Source organism: Melanotaenia boesemani, chromosome 2 (genome assembly GCF_017639745.1).
Source record: "Melanotaenia boesemani isolate fMelBoe1 chromosome 2, fMelBoe1.pri, whole genome shotgun sequence".
Lineage (NCBI taxonomy): Eukaryota > Metazoa > Chordata > Actinopteri > Atheriniformes > Melanotaeniidae > Melanotaenia > Melanotaenia boesemani.
In genome coordinates, this window is record NC_055683.1 from 31,211,623 (window position 1) to 31,229,115 (window position 17,493).

The 17,493-nt window shown below is 38.9% G+C and overlaps 1 protein-coding gene across 1 annotated transcript in view; it reads left to right on the forward strand.

Moving 5' to 3' along the window:
• znf385c (zinc finger protein 385C) overlaps positions 1 to 17,493 on the forward strand; it is a 135,653-nt gene that overhangs the window by 39,100 nt on the left and 79,060 nt on the right. The window contains exon 2 of the mRNA XM_041976068.1: positions 7,130 to 7,456. Coding sequence (XP_041832002.1) covers positions 7,132 to 7,456 — 325 coding nt within the window. The 5' untranslated portion in view covers positions 7,130 to 7,131. The remainder of the gene's footprint in view (positions 1 to 7,129; positions 7,457 to 17,493) is intronic.

Consider the following 17,493-nt stretch of genomic DNA (forward strand, 5'->3'; position numbering starts at 1 on the left):
GTTTGAATAGTCTGTCCAGTGCAGATTGTAAAATAAACACCTTTCACTGTAGATAGGTTTTTAGACAAATTGTCATCCAGGAGGATAAAGATTGTTTCTCCTAATCTGTGTGTGCAGCTGGTCAACTGTGCAGTGTGTGTATCGTAACTGTGGTTGCACTTCAGCTTGTTCATGTCTAAGTATATCTGGTGTTATATGGAACCTCTCCCAGTGTCTGTGGTTACTCCTACTGGGCAGTTCCCCAGCTGGGTTTGTGGTGAAATGTGAACAAGGCAAATATGGGCCTGTTTTTCTGCATTAGCTAACTTTAGCCCACTCCAGGCAGACTGATGTTTGGACAGTGTAAAACTGGACTGGTCTGTTTTGTGTGGTTAAGTATATATAAAAAGGCCACACTGGATGGCGTCAACCTCTTCAGCGTAGTGGATGTGTGCCTTTTTGAGAGCTCTATAACTTTTTGTTTGGCATTCAATTTTCCTGCTAGGCTTGACTTTGTGTTTGACACTAACGCAGGAAGAAAACCTTGTAATTTAATAAAGAAGAAAGAAAAAAGGTGCCAGGGTAAAGAACTAGCGCATGTAAGGTGCTGAAAACAAGCCCTTGATGAGGTTCTTTCTATAAACAAATGAATGTGTGTTCGAATTTTGTGAAGACTGGATACTTTGCATCTCTTTCAGATTTTGCCAAACAGCTCGTGTGAACAACTGCAAACTAATGAGCAGATGTCTTTTCAAATCCCTTGATGGCTGAGCTGCTAAATAAGTTATAAATACTCATTTACAGCTGCAATCATACCATATTTTACAGATTATTCTCATAACTGCCATTTTGAAGTACTAAAACTTTTTATTTAATCATCAAAGAAAAGCTTAAATTACACTCGAAGAGAAAAAAGACCTGATTTCCCTTCTTGCTGTGCATCTTTCTAATGTGTTTTTGCCTGTCAGTACATAAGATTCATGGTTATGCTCAAACCCAGTGCATCTGTATTCTACTGTTTGCATCACTGGTTAAAACAAAATAGTGGTGCAGTGTATTAGACCCACAATTGTTATGTAATGGTCCACTCTTTGATCAAGTTGTTCGTAATTCATGCCAGAGTGTAAATGGGAAAATCATGTTTTCTTTTATTGCTGGAATAAATGCTGCAAGCATCCATGCACATAAAGTACTCACACACTTGCAAACATTTCTGTGTTTAACACTATTTCAGACCATTCGGCACACATTAATTGCTGCTCCCTGCGGGCTGCATGCTGCAGATGTGAAAATGTATTCTAATGAAAAAAAGCAAAAGAGTGTGTTAAGGAGTAAGAATTGTTCACTCATTACCTCTGTGCATAGGGGATTGAAAACTGTAGTGGAGATGGTATGCCTGAGCATGGGTCAGTTAACCTCTAATAAAGTGGACAGTTGAGCTCAGCAGTACAGCTCAAACTGCTTGTCTTTACTTGCTTAACTTACTGCTGTGAGAGAAAAGCAAAAAATATTAACTCCAGCCAACTCCAATATGACAAAAGTAAATGTCATATTCAATTCAAGTTGCAGCCTGACAGTAGTTCTTGGCACAGCATCTCCTGACTCAGCCTTTTTGTTCAGTGTGAATCTACTTTGGATTGATTGCCATTACAAGATACTAAACTGCAGTTAGCCATCTGTTTATGGTGCCATTTCTGTCATGAAATTAAAAAGAAATGGTCAATATCCCAAATGAAGTTACAATAAGATGATGTTCCATCTGATATGTAGAATACACACCATCCACTTAATGTTTGTTTATGTTTGGGTGTTTGAAATTTCTATGTAGTGTCTGTTTTCTGCAGGAAAAAAAAGAAAGAAAGAAAGAAAAAAAAAAAGCAAAATAGAGACATAAATGTGTAAGCAAGTCCAGTAACTAAAGAATACAAGAAAGATTGCAAAGTAATACTGCAAAGTTGATATTCAGATTTTTTTTGTTTGGTAATAAATTTCAGAGTTAGATTATATCTGGTGTGAACGAGATATTAGGGCTAAAATAAAAAAGCATCTAGCCAAGATCAAATTTAGCTGTTGTAAAGACAGTGATCTGGATGGAAATAACTACTCATCTTTTATATATATATATATATATATATATATATATATATATTTTTTTTTTTTTTTTTTTTTTCTTTTAAGCCACATTTGATATGTTTCTTATTGTGGTTTTTGTGTAATCCTGTCTATGGTAAAACAAATAGTCAAATAAATGGCACCAAATTTTCACATCCACCTGCGCTCCAGTTTGTAAACAACCAGATTCAACTTAGATATTTTTAATAGCAGTGCAATGTTCATTTTGTAAATCACGGTCCTATTTATGGCATAACAGGTGTGAAATAGACACAAGGCAGAGAGTGCTTTCAGAGTATCTACTCCATCTTAATTTCTTAACTTTGCAAACAGTGCATGCATTTTCCACTCAGATCCATGTCTTGCAAGTGAAGCCCAGTTTAAAAGAATAAGATAGTAATAAAGCTAAAATGCTGAACTTAAAGGGTTTAGAGCATGAGTCTGGCAACCTTTAAGTGACATCAAAATTAAAGTCTATGGATCAATACACAAAGAAATGGTTCCAAAACTTTTTACTATGTACCACCTACTCACTACATGAACTACTATGTCTAATGTGATGAGTTTATGTTATATTTGAGCTCCTATAAAAGACAAATTTGTTTCATTAATTGTGATAACTGCTCAGAAAAATCTTTTCCTTCTAATAGTTTAAATGCCATTTCTGTATATTGGCATACAACTTTATTGGATTTGCAATATAGTCCTATCACATTTACTGCAACAACCTGATGCCAGACTCAAACATTTAAGATAAGTATAACCAGCACTGAATGTCCTGCATCTGATTTTTGCTTTTATTTTAGCTTGTTGCATGTGCAAAAAGAAATCACTTGTAAAAGGAAGTGACACTTTATTTGTCACCTAAATTGTGATTTCAAATACAAGTCTAGAGTCTAGAGTGTTTTTTCTACAATTATCCATCTTCCTCATTTACTTCTGAGCTTTGGTTCATGTATCCCATCGCTGCATAAAACTGAACTTAAATGAGACATGCAGTTTTGATTACTTATTACAAACGCTGTCTTTAATGGCCAGTATCTTTGATTAGAAAATCACTTTCCATTATTTTTTCCTTCCCTTTCTCATCACAGTTCCTGTTTCCTTACATGTTCTTGCAACGATAATACGCATGCCGCCCTGTGCAGCACTGCACACTCAGGTTCACACACAAATGATAAAACAGCCTCAGTGATGGAATCAGTGAGACGATGTGTAAATTTTGCTTGATGAAACTTTTTTTTTTATGTTAGGACACACACACACATTCAAAAGCCATCATTATCTCTCACACACACAAAGCTACACAAACGCACATGCACAAACACACAGAGCAAATGCACTCCCTGTGCACTGCCAAAGAAGGACTGCAAATAAAGATTAGAGAAAACACATCAGTTTATGTGCCACTGCTCTTTATTTACTCTCCAGCTCCGGCCCGGGGTGATAGGGACTGCAAACATGCTTTCGACTCCTGAACAAGCCATACTACAGCTGAGGTGGCTTTCCCAGTAAGCACTGCACTGATTCCTATATAATTACATTCATTAGAGGACCTCAGCCTGGACTTTGCATAATTGATACTGATGCTCTGGACACAAAGATGCAGAGTTTTAAAGACTACAGGTCTATTCTGTAGTTTCAGTGATGACAAAGCAGTCGTGATGACAGTAATGTTACTTTGATGAAGCCAATTATACAAAAGCCTTTGTTCATTCCTCACCAATCTTTCTGTGCTTGCCTCTGCCTCCCTGACCTGATGTAGTTAATACTCTAAGCTCTGATTGATTGTCAGCAGAATTTTGATCCTTAACTGTATCAAGCAGGAAAATGGATTATCCTCACCTGCAGTCACCTTGCTTACAGTTTTGTCAGAGTTGCTTAATTGCACCCTGGTTATTGACATTTTCATCCAACTGTTAAGTCAGAAGGCTTTTCCTTCTTCTAGCTTTCATCTCATTTAATACACTGTGCATCTCTTTTGTAGCTGTATGTGTTTGTGTAATACTGGCTGCGTAGACTGGATTCTTTTGCCAGCTGTTTCTTTTTATTGCTAAGGGTCAATCAGTGTGCACTGGTCAGTGGCCAATATGTTTAGTCAAGTCAAATGCTTCTGTTCTGTTTGCAACATGAACATATTTCTCTGTGTCATTTGTGTCTTCTGACAGTTGGTGGAGAATGTTGTCATGTGATCTGTGTGCAAATGCCTGCCTCACACTGGCTTTCACTTGTTGGTGTCCCCCTTCTCATCAGTGTCATTTTGGAGCTGCTAACATGCCTGCAGTGTTTGCGTTGGGCCATCTGGAGGCCAGTTTTCTGCCCTAACCCGGAAGAATTACCCCACCCCACCACCCATGCCAACTGTGGTCACAGAGGATGGGTGGGGGGGTGTTCTCAAAGGTGGGCTGGTGGTTAGAGCTGTTTTAAGCTGGGGAAGTGCAACAGTATTTCAGGATCAGTAAGCAACAGACGTCAGATCATAAATAGAGTTTTTATTGCAGAGCTGCTATGCTGGGTGCGTGCTGGTCTTTCAGCGAGACTGTAGCAGTGATTGATAGTTCCCATGTGCTTAGGATGGGGGGGGCGCAGTGTGGGTGTATGATGGCAGAACCATGGAAAGGCAGAGCCCATACCCCTGAGGCTTCCCCCCCTGACGAGCTCCTGTCCTGTCTCGGTGTACAGATCTCTGCGTGTGGACACAGCATGGGCTCTTGTCTCAAACAACTTTTGCCTCCAGCTGGAGGAGACTTTAAAGTGTCTGCAAGCTATTTAGCATAAACACACTCACTTATACTCATAGACGAATACTGTTGAACCCCTTTTGGTCCTTGTTTTTCCATGCAGCGGTTGGCTTCACAGCTATTGTTCATAAAAGTAACTTGCTCTGTCTGCTTTGTGGTGCCAGTCTTAACATTAAAGAAACACCCAGGGTACAGGCTGAAAGAAAAAAAACCTAACACATCCAGTCCTGTCTTTAGTCATCACACAGTCCTACTTCAACAATTACAAGTACAGTAAGAGTATGACACTGTTGCAAAAGTAACAACACAACAGCTTTTTTTTTTAATATCAGTCAAAACCTTGGTAAAATACAAGTTAAATTCTACAAGAGCCTAAAATCTTAAATTAACATCTGTGTGAAATTCAAAACAGCACTGAGCTAACTCTACTTACATAAATGTGAGCTGAAATGAATATTTTCACGTAGCATTAAAATAAGATGCCATTTTTATAAAAAAAAAAGTTTTCCCACAGCTATATAAAAACAGGACTTGCATTCAAAATACAGACGGTATTACTTTTCTCTCTGAACTCTGCATCACTTTTGTGTCAAACTGCATACATATGCAGTGATGTGCTAAGGTTAGCTTTATTTACAGCCAAGTCTGTAGCTCAAATGACTGTGGAGTACAATAAAAGCTTCTAGCAGTGAGAAAAATATAGCAGTTGTGCACTAGACTGGTCTCTATGGTAACAGTCATGTTTATGCCAGCATAGTCTGCATGCAACTTCTTTGAGAGGCAATGATAAACACAGTTTTTGATCCTCTCTTTCAGGCTAATTTGTGACATGCCTTTTCTCCTGAAGAAATATTTTTTCTAAAGCATGTTATTTTTAATATCAGGATTGCTGTATTTTTTATGCAGACAATGTAACATGCTGTCTGTATTTTACATTCTGCCGATCTTCATTTAGTGTTTTGTTTCCGCAGCCATGCTAATTTGGGGCAGCTAGCTGAGTTGTTTGGTTGGAGTGTGAAGAGGTTGCCTTGGTTAAGGACTGCAGAGGTTTTTTTTTTCATTCAGTGCCAGAGAGCAGCATTACTCAAAGCTTTTGAGAAAACATCTGATGGAGCCCCTTGAGTGCTCCCAGATTGGCAATGTGAATAGCAGCTTTCATGGAGGCTGCTTGCTCTAATGTGTTTTTGAGCGCTGTGTACTGTGTGTGCGCTTACATGTGTGTGTTTTTAAAGCATTTATGTACTGTATGTATGTGTCCTACTTTACTTTGTTTTCTGTTTGTGTGTCTAAGCAGTTTGCTTTATTTTTATTTATTTTTCATAAATAACTTGAGGCAGATGCAGAAAGCCAGGTGCAGAAATAAACAGCTGGGTGTGTTTTGGGGACTTTTCCAGTGGTGATGTCTCAATCCTTCAGAGAGCCCCTAGACTTTACCTTTTCACTTATTTATTTACCCATAGCAGCTTATAAAACAAACAGGTCCTTCCTCTTCCTTTTTGACTACAGATCTTTCCCTGGAAGGTCTTACTCTGTTTCATTCATGCTGTCTTTTTCACCCTCACTCCACATTTTCACTAGCCTTAGCAACTATTTGCACATGATTCTTGATGAAAAAATGTTTCAGCTTCAAACTTTGACTTGTACACATCATCCTTAAATCTGCTGTTCTGCTTTGACCCTAACTGTTTGATGAACTCCGCACTCAGTCGTTTTCCTGTTTGCCTGTCTGATCTATTCACTGCATGGCTGAGATCTTCCACTGAGGCTGCATAGCTCCTGCTGCAGCTTTTTGGCTTGCAGGGGTGCGCAGGCATCAAACAGCCATGGAATCATCATTTGTGAAGCAGCTTGGCAGAGGGGTTTAACTGCTCCTCAGAGAAAACAGCGCTGCAGCACTTTGTCTCCCCCAAGTGGTGCCTTTTTGCACCCTTGACCAATACTGCTTCTATTTACCAATAAGACTGTGCATGAATATGTGCTCAGGCTTTTCTCTCAGTGCTCCAATATCTTCATTGATGCATACAGAGCAGGTGTCTTTGGAGAGTGCTGACGAGCATGGCTTACATGAGATATGAATGGGGTCAGATTCCACACACCCTGCTACAAAGCTTTAGGAATTAGGAGTATTTTTACTTGTGTGTCCTTTGCAGCTATCATGTTTTAAGAATGGCTTTGCGAGCTGGGTAGCCAAGTTGGCCAAAATTGGTTAAATGACATCACCATGTACAAGAAGAAAGATGTACAACAGTTGGAACAGTCTGATTTACATTCTTTATTTATTTATTCTTCTTTTACAGGTATGAAACGTCCTTTCAGCCCATCGTCTCTGTCAAACACTGAGCTGGATAGCAGTGGGGTTGGTATAGGACCAGCGGTGCAAATGAACAGCGACCCATGCTGCATCCAGGATGAAGATGCAGCATCACAGGAGCAATCATCGGGGAGCGCTCTCCACTCTTCACTCTACAGACCCAAAAGGGAGCGGAAACAGCGGACCTACACATTATGTGAGGTCTGCAACATCCAACTCAACTCTGCTGCGCAGGCCCAGATCCACTACAATGGCAAATCCCATCAGAAGAGACTCAAGCAGATCAGCAAAGGCAAAATGCCAAGCAACACAGGTAGGCCTGAGGTGATGCTCCACGAACATTTCTTTGTTGCAAATTAAGACACAAAAGCAGAACATATGATCCAGTGTTGGACCGCGGGATTTTGTAACGCTGTGTAGAACAATAGAGTCATGCAGATTAAGCGAAGCCCACACACTGTTAGCCGTACAGTGTCACCAGACTCCCTGTGCCAATAACCTCTACTTGCATTCAACAGAAGTTAAACAAATTGGATTCTATTTGCTGAAATATGTTCAGACAGAGCCTTGGGCTGAGGAAACGCACACACAGAAACATTCAAGTGGAGCAAGGCTGAGTAAAGTCAGCGAGTGAGAAGCTAATTAAGTGCTGGTTGTGTTTTGATGGTGGTGTTCCTGAGGGTGAGGCTGCCAGAGTGAAGTTGGACATTTTTTCATTCTAGTCACAGCCTTGTTTAGGAATCTGCTGCGGGGGAATGGGGCCCTCAATCAAGTTTAGCTCTACTATATTTTCTTTCTGCTTTACTCTCAGCCTCACAATAATGATGCACACAAAGCACTCCTGGATATCAATTAAAACATACAAACAAAGCATGCAAGCAGACGATAAGCTGATTGTCTGAACTCCTTTAAAAATAAAAAAAAATATGATATATTCAATTAAAATACTTTAGTCTCAGGAAACAAACACTGATGTAGTTTATGTGTAATGGCATGTTGATCTGCCTTGTTGAACAGAGGTGTCATTCTACAAAACTGCTCATTTTCTTCTCAACAGGGTGTTGATTGTGTTTGAGCAGAGCAAGTTTCTGCTCTTGAAATCTGCATTATGAGTGTAGCCTTCTGTACATGTGCCCTCCAGAAATACACAAAACAGTCAAAGGGGGCTCAGTTGATTGTTTGTTTTGATGCCTGTTTGCTTGTGCATTTGTGTCTCTCAGTTTGCGTTATTAAGAGAGCTTGGCAGCATCTCAACCATCATTATCTGGAGGAGGCATATTGTGGCATCAGGATATTACATTTATGAAAGGAAGTGGAATAACCTCATACAGTGGAAGATTTGTGAGGTTAATGTCATACCCTGAAAAACTATTTCAATGCCTTTGAAATTGCAGACCTTTTAAAAAGTGACTACGGAGGAACAATTCCTGAAGTCATTCTTGAGCAAAGTAATTAACCACAATAAAGGTTTCAACCATCCAGCTGGAGGACTCTTAAATACAGCAAAATGCCATGCAAAAGATTAAACTGTTACATTACAAGTACATGTTTTCATACTAAATACACTTTAACTAATCTCTGAGCAACACTCCAGGAAAGGGTTTGTGTAAACCCAGTAGAGAAACAGCACCTCTTGGCCTGGAGGAGACTGAAATAAAGGATAATTGTATGATCAGCATCATATTGCAAATATTTGAATTGTAATGTAATTGTTTGCTAAAATCCTCAGTGACTATGTGCTGTAGTCAGTCATGTCCTTGATTGTTTAGAAACATTTCTTTAATAAAAAAACATTGAATTATTCCATTTTTTTCTTGTTTGTTGCCTTTTATTAGAGTGGAAAAGGAAGTGGGGAAAAGTTGCAGGTTAATGATGTACAACAAAGATTCAGTTGACTAGCGGGTGAAACTCAGTTGCTGCATCCACTGAACCAAAATATTCAAAGAGCAATTAGACATAATATTATCATCAGTTTTGTTTACTTTTCAACAGAATATTTGTTTTATGATTTGAACTTGAGCAGTCTTAGGCTGCGTGATTGCTAATAGTCTTTGCATTTAAATGAATTTCAGAGTTTGAATCTGCACAATTAATGATGGCTGTCGTCTTTCATGCATAGTATTTGAAGGATTTAAAAAGACTTTGTAAGAAATACAAAAAGGCTAAAGGTGAATTTTTTGAGGTGCTAACAATCAAAAAACTATTTTACTGTTTCTTATCCACTTTATATTAGTATTCGGAAACTTAAATGTAAATTTCAAGGCAGGAGGATGAGTAATCAGTGCCTCTGATGAGTTTCCATGTAAATATAACAAAAAGAAAAAAGTAACAAGAGGATAGTTCATCTTCTTTCTGCTTTTGAATTACTGTAACAGTGTGTAAGAGATTACATCCTCATATGATCAATTAAAACTAATTATTGCTGTTCATGTATTCACCATAATTTCCTATTTATTTAATATATTTTTCCTGTTTTAATTAGTACAATTTAAAAGAGAAAAAATGTTTATTAGAGTGCTTGGGGGAACCCAGTAAAACGCACCTGATGAGCCCTGCACAGTTTAAGTAGATGGAACTGGTCCTAGTCTAGTACAGTCTGGTCTAGTACAGTCTAGTCTAGTCTAGTCTAGACGGAAACAAGTGTGGATCTAAATTTTATACAATATATTCTGTTGAATGAGGCATGTGATTATGTTTAATACAATATGTAAGTTGATCTTAATCAGTAATTGGTGGTTATGTTAACCCCTTTGCATAACTAATAATAATTTTAAGAACAAATTATTGATTTTTGTTAGAATGGCTGTTTTTTACAGAGGTTGTTTTTGGGGTTCCTGAAGACCTCACTCTATAGTTTCTGTATGTTAATATACTATTGAATATATCAAGTTAATCTGTTCGTGGCAATAGAGACGCTGCAGGCAAAACAGATTTAATCAATGTGGGCAGCAAAACTCCAGGACAGTCTTGTGAAAATGCCGATTTTGAACACCAGACTGTTTTCAGATTAAGCTCATTATTTAATTTGAGGATTTAGGTTTAAGTCTGTTTGCTGAAAACTTTCTTGCATGTCTGAATGCTTGGATGGTTTGTGAATGACTCAGAAAAGTATTGATAAAAGTGAATTTATCTGTATTGTTTAACAGTACATATTAATAAGAACAGGAATGAAAGATGCACACTAAAGCATTATTCTTTACATAGAAATAAAAAATATTCAGACCATGGCTAATTTGTCTTTAAGCAGTCAGTGCTTCTGTACTTGGTCCATATTACAGTAAGTAATACAGTAAAACATCAAAGGATGAATTCTTCATTTCATCCTAACTTATTATTTTTAAACAGGAAAACATCAATTCAGATAAGATACAAAATAAAAAGATGAGAAAATTTGCATGTAGCATGGGGGGTTGGAGGGTTAGATATAGCAGATTATAAAGCATGAAAAAAACTTAAAATTAAAATATATCCAAAACTTTCTCAGGGGTGTGAGTTGTGGTCTAAAGTCCCTGTTTTGGTACACTGCTACAGGGAATGCAGACTTGCATATATAAAGGTTTGTGTATTTGTGGTGTGTTTTCTTTCCATGTGTTTGTGAGGCATGCTGCATGGTTGTGCTGTGCAGATTCTCTCTGACACGCAGTCACAATCACGCAGCCTTATCTCTGCTCACCTTCTGCTGACTCCCCCAGGCAGCCAGCTCTGCAGTGTCCTCAACTCCACAGCCTCTGTGCTGTGTGGTGTTTGTGTATGTATGTGTGCATCTTGTTTGTCTGCTTCTGATATTTTTAGAATTCCTAAATGCTACAGAGTCTGTAACTTGTGCTGTGGAAACAGAAATTCATGCCTCAGTGCATTCGTGTTCGTGTCAGTCCTCATACTGTAAGCAAAGTAAGGTATCTGGGCCTGGTATGGTTGTTTACAGTTTAACAGATTGCATAAATAAAGAATAAATAGGATATTTTAAATTTGTGTGGGTGTGTATGTAGCATGTACAGTATATGTGTGTGTTACTCCCAGCGAATTGTCTCCATGTCAGTGTGTGTTTCCCTCCCTCTCTGCTTCACTGAGCTGACAGTCGGCCCAGGCTCCTCTTCCTCTTCCCTCCCTCCCTCTGGTATGGATAGTGGACATGTGGAACAGTCAGTTATACTGAGAAAGATGAATGTGTCTGCGATTAAGAGATTTCACTCTATAATCCCAGTGAATATGTTGAGAAGCTTACCAACAGATCTGGTAAGACAGAAGAATGTTTGAGTAACAATGAGAGTTGAGGTGGTAATTTATGCATTTTTATCTCAGTGTTATTTTTAATGATAGATATTCATGGTAAACATGCCCTGCTTGCTTTGAGGTGAAAGCAAATTGGTCTCCTAAGAAATTTTTTTAACACTGTTCACACGGGTCTTTAAATCATGATAATATTTTTAAGTTTGCCATAATTCTTTTATGCTTTGTAATGGTGACTACATTTAATTTAGTCCCTAAAAAAAATAAAAAATAAAAAAAACAAGGCTTACATGTTCCAAAACGTCAGAATAAGCCAGAGCTTACTGAAGCTTGTTTTCCAGATACTGATGTGATTGCCAGTCCTGTTCAGGATCTAGCTTGAGTCCAGATGCTATTTCTTCCTTGCTGTAGCTCATTACACTTTTCTTTTAGCAAACATGTTGCAATGATTTTTGCTCTCAATGTGATCTCTAACACATATAAAGTTGCTTTCCAGCTACACAAAGATTTGTGCTACAGATATTGTCTTTTTTTATTTTCCTTTCCTTGATCACACATGCTAGGAGGTCCACATATTTGCAAAGCTTAAGGTCCACACCAAAACGAGAGAGTGTCACCAGCAAGACGTGCTGCTCCTGAGCTTCCTAGAAAGCCACTTTTGCTATTTAGATTTGTCTTCGATTAGTTTAGACATCATGAAACACTTGCATACTACATCGGTGGTTTAACTGGCACACCCTGCAAACAGCAGAGAGTGGGCTTAAACAGCCACAATTAATCTTTTCAGCTTTTGCCAAGAGATGCTGCTGCACTGTACACAAGGAAAGAAGCTGGTTGATTAAAGGAGGTCAACCCATTCCAGTAGAGGCCATCCCTTTCCCTTGTGATTGCTTTGAAAGGTGTCATGGCAAACATGTCTGTTTGGTCCATACACTTAATTTTTCTGATTATAACACACAGAGCACAAGCCACAGACAGAAGATATAAATAATACTGTACTCAGAGATTACTTCAGGAAAGCATCTATCTCCAGTGGTCAGTTTGTCTTTGTATTTCCAAGTAGTTGTTCTAGTTTATTTAGACTAAACTGAAATTGTTGTGCTGTTTTTGCCTGAACTACTGATTCAGAGAGGATAATAAGTATACTACCACAGCTATTTTACAGTTTTTGGAGGTAACTCTATGTAAATCAAAGTAAAATCCAATTTCATGGGCAATTTAGAACAATTGCTTCAAAATCATGGAGGACACCATGAAAGTGCTTGTAAGCCAGGGGCAAGTCTTTCTGTTTCTTACTCCAGTTTATTTATTACTTTAAAATGGTATTTATGAAATTATAGGTATCCTAAATTTATGACAATAAAGTATCTCTGGGTAAGACGTAGAAAGGCCTTAGACTTCACTGAACCGACTAGAGTCCAATGCTTAAAAGGGAAATTGGACACAAACTTTTTTACCCTGAAAATGCCCCTTAACACACACCCTCACATTCTAGTCTACACTTTCTGTCAATAAAATGCTGGTCAGTAGTGAGAGGCTGTAAATCATTCTTTTTCGGAGCGGATGATGGAAAGGTGTGGAATGATGGAGGGGGAAGAAGAAAGAGATCAGGGCAGGGGGCAGGAGGCTGGCATTGATACTGTGGATCCATAAATCTAACAAAGTGACAACACGCTGTAACATATAAGGAGTGAATGATCATTTTCTATGTTCTGTTTCTGGAATCTTCCTTCCTTTTGTGAAAAGACATATGTGTTCTGTGGATGTCTTCTATGTGAGTCAGAAGTTAAGAGAAGAGACAAAGTTCTTCTTTGTTTTGGGGAAAATTTACTTTCGAGCTTCAAATCTCACCTACTTTAGATTTTCGCACATTTTTGCTGTGTGTGTGTGTGTGTGTGTGTGTGTGTGTGCTACAGCAGTGTATGTTTAATGTAATGTGAGCCTCCTCTTCATGGTTATTCTTTATCATGGTCTCTGACTGTTTCTCTGGCTCTGTTTTAATAAGGCATGAGGAATTGGATTAAAGGCGAGGATTTTCTGCATGACTTCATTTGTATATCTGCATTTAATTTCTGTGCCGCCTTGTGATTGTCCTATTTTTCTTATCAGACAAAAAGAAATTCCTTCCTTCTCTCCATGGCTTTGAACTTAGATTTTCAAAGAATATCTGTGAGGTGTTCATGCTGCGACCTCTGTCTTGGCGCTAACCTGTAAATGGTTAGAACATTGTGATTTTATTAAAGAATATAACAAGTGGAAATTCATTAAATGTGATAAAATATATAGGAATTTATATTAACCTGTTTTCTATCTGTATATGTGTTCTAAGATAAATGAATGTAAGTTACTAAAAGCTTCTTTCCTCTGTGCTTTGTAAATCTCCTGAAATGCGATGTGGCTGTGGAGTCATGTGCTTCTGTTCCCACTTCTTCACCTCCTCCAATCCCTCTGCTCGCTGTCTGTCTCTCTTGCGCTTCTCCACTTTGCCCCAGGGTGCAACCCCCTTTGTGACGGCAGCTCCGACTCTGAGAAAAGGTCGACAGGCAAACCAGGCCAACACGCAGGGCTCAGTGGAGCAAGAAGCATGAGGTGTGGCACCTATAAGGCCACAGAAAGGGACACATCTCTCAGAAATTATCCAATGTCTGTGTTTACCAGGGCCCTGACAGGTCGATGGGCTGTCTGTGGAGAAGGCCAAGCGAATCTCGCTATCAGCCCCTATCTGACCTGTCTGATACACAAACCCACTGTGCCACAGCTGCTGCAGAAATATCAGCTAGATTAGCTGAACTGTTTGTGGATTTGCTAAATGTCAGAAAATATCAGGCTGTTTCAACATTATTTTGTCAGTTTGGTCATTCAGTGTGACCCTCTTTCTCACTCACTATTGCCTTCTTAGACAGAATTTAACTCATTGGCCTTTTTATTGGCGTACGAATGGTGTATGTGTGGGTGTGCATGCAATAGAGAACTGCTCTTCGTTCTGTTGAACATCAGTAGATTTATTGGGCATTGGATACAGAAATAGTAGATTGATGTAGGGCTTTACAATGTATCATTTTAGCATTAGCATCTTTTGCACATGTCACAACACAGGATGTTAAATGTCAAGCTAATCAGTTACACATCATGTAATAGCTTTTTGCTGCTTAATACCAAAGGAAAACTTGCAAAGATTAATTTGTGTCTTTGTTTATCACAAAACTTGGAGTTTGTAGTGAATAAGAGGCACAGAGGCTGTATAAGCACAAGGTAAAACAAAGAGCAAAGAAAAGGGGGGAAACATTTGATAAGGATTACTGTATATTAACCAAAAATATATGCTTTTGTGGAATCAAAAGACTCAAAAGTCTAATCTAGAACCTAGCCCAAAACAAAAAAGACCTGTTGAAATGTCTGGTGTAGGAGTCATATTTGACTACATGGTCTTAGGGTGAGCCGGCCAGTATATTGAAGCATCTCATCTACCTTCAAAAATCCCTGAGAAACATTTTCAAAAGAGTTGTGCTTGCCAAATTTTGTTGTGCACTGATTCAAATTGTACAGTACTGAAATTTAAGAGGATCGTTCATAGTGTTTAGCTGCACTCCCTGATAAAATCACTACACTCCTTTTGGAGAGAAAAATAAATTCCAAATAGATCTATTGAAGCTACTCATGAAACTCTTTTATTTATTTATTGTTCAATGAGTCATTTACTTTCTCTGAACCCATTATTTTTCCATCTTCTTTCTTTGGACTCTTTTACCCATCTTCACCCAGTGGCTTTCTGAAAGAAGCCTCATGAAAGGCTTGCTTTCTTTCTGGGCATAGAAGAGGCCCTTTAAACCCCCACACCCCAGCTCACCTTCACCTCAGCCATCCTCTGATCCCCATCATTACAGGCCTTAGGAAGAGCTAAATTACAGCAGAGTGACTTATTACCAGCTGTATCTAAGGGCAGGAATTGTTAAAGTAAAAAGGTAGGCAGGAATAAAGTGAAGATGGAGGCTGATAAAGTAGATGAGGAAGAGGAGTAAGGAAGATGGGGGTTCTAAGAGTGGAAGAATCACATCAACAAGAGTGAGATAGAGAGAAGGGCTTGGGATTAGGAAAGACATTTAGAAACTGGCTTGAAAAGAGAGAGTGGGTGGTATGTGTGAGAGAGATGGTGAGAGGCAGACGTAGACAAACACTGTCTTTTGCACTGCGAGGCAGAGCTGTCTGCTAATGGATACATGATGTATGGCCCTTTAAGGTTTGCTGGGCCTCACAGTTCCCAAAGTTCACATGTACCTCCCATCTTTCACATCCTTTCCAATACAATTGATGCACTGCAAGATACCAGAAGCATCTCTGCAGAGGGTCAGCAAGTTTTAATAAGTCAGCATTGGGAAGTTGGATTTTCACTGTTTGGAATTTGATCTGATCTCTTGAAAGCCATTGTATCGCATCCAATGAGTGTAATCAGCTCCAAAATAGTTTGACAATGTTGGAGCATGTGCTTGTGCAGCGTGTTGGACCTCTAGAGACCCTTGCTGTGCTGTGCATGTAAGTGAAGTAGACAAGCATTGGTAAACAGATGTAATCCAGGCAGAATGAGATGAGTAGAGGGTGGGAGGATGTGTGGTGCTCTAACAAAGGACAGACTTCTCACTGATGGTAAGATTTAACCTAACACTAATTTTCATCTCACATCTATGTGCTCTGTATGTGACATAGAAAAACTGATTTGTTTACATCTTCATCAAATGTCTAATAAAATATGGTGCAACACAGGCAAATATAGAATCAGCCACTTTAATGGGTCCAAACATCATGCTGTTCTAAAAGGTGGACGGTAAAATTATTTTTAATTGAGTTCATTTATCAAAGTTAAGTAACTTTTCTGTTACAATACAGTAATTTTAAAATGTAAAAAAATAATTAATAGCTATTGAAATACAATATATATATAAAAAAATTGAAACCTTTGTGTCCAAATATTAGCTGTTATGTGGCCTTAGCAGTGCAGTATGCATGCCAATGTTTCAGATGTTATGCAAATATTTAAACCACTACAGCTCTTTTTGACTTTCACACACAAACATACAAAACACACACACATATGCACACACACACACACACAATGCCATTTAGAGAGTGGGGAGGCAACTCATGGATGATTTTCATTGTTATTCATGTATTAATTTATTCGCTCATGGCAGACGTGAAACAGGGCTGTAATATGCAGACGTGGGTTTGTTTCTCGATGGGAATTTTCCGGTCCACTGCTTTAGCTGCCACTAATAATAAAGACAGGCAAGAGAGGTGGGCGAAATGGGGGGTGGGGGGGTGGGGGGGGGGGGGGGGGGGGGGGGGGGGGGGGGTTTGTTTAAAGGGATGAGGGGCTTGAGAGAAATACTAGTTTGAGTGGGAAGGTTGGAGTTGTCAAGATGCCTCCAGTCATATACTAGTTCTTAGATGCTGTGCTCCCCTTTCCACACACACATGCAAATGCACAGTTTGCATGTGTGTGTGCAGTCAGTGACCAGGTGTGATCTAGCTATGAATGATCTTGTCCTTGACATAAAGGTGAGCATGTAGTGTTGTCCTCTCTGTTGTTGACAAGATTCTCGAGCAGCAGCATGATATTGCTCCTCCAAATTTAAGCAATAGAAGCTTCTTTTCTTTTCTTTTATCATGTCATGCAATGAAAAGATAAAAAGTATTTGATTTGACTTGCTACCCAGAGGGCAGTTATAATTCAAGATTTTACGACCCAGTGGTTTTTACCGGCAATAAGGCTTAAAAGGCTTAAGCAAAATACCTTTTGACCCTCCTTAACGCCAGTGTTTCATTTTGTGCTCATAAGACAAGCAGCTGATAAAAAGCCAATGTATTTTATATGCCTCTTTATTGAAATCCTTACTAAGAGTCTCTGCAGGAAAATAGGTGGTAAAACAAAGTGACTTTGTCGCTTCCCTAAACCATAAATAGCCAAAGAAATACTCTGTAGGCAATTGGCTGTGAGACGTGTTGTTTTCTACATGTGTTGTTATGGTGTTGGACTAGGGTTAGTTCCTGTGGGAGGGTCACAGGAGTAGAACACTGACATGCCGGAGGAATAATGATGTCAAGGACAAGATGTGAACAGGCAGC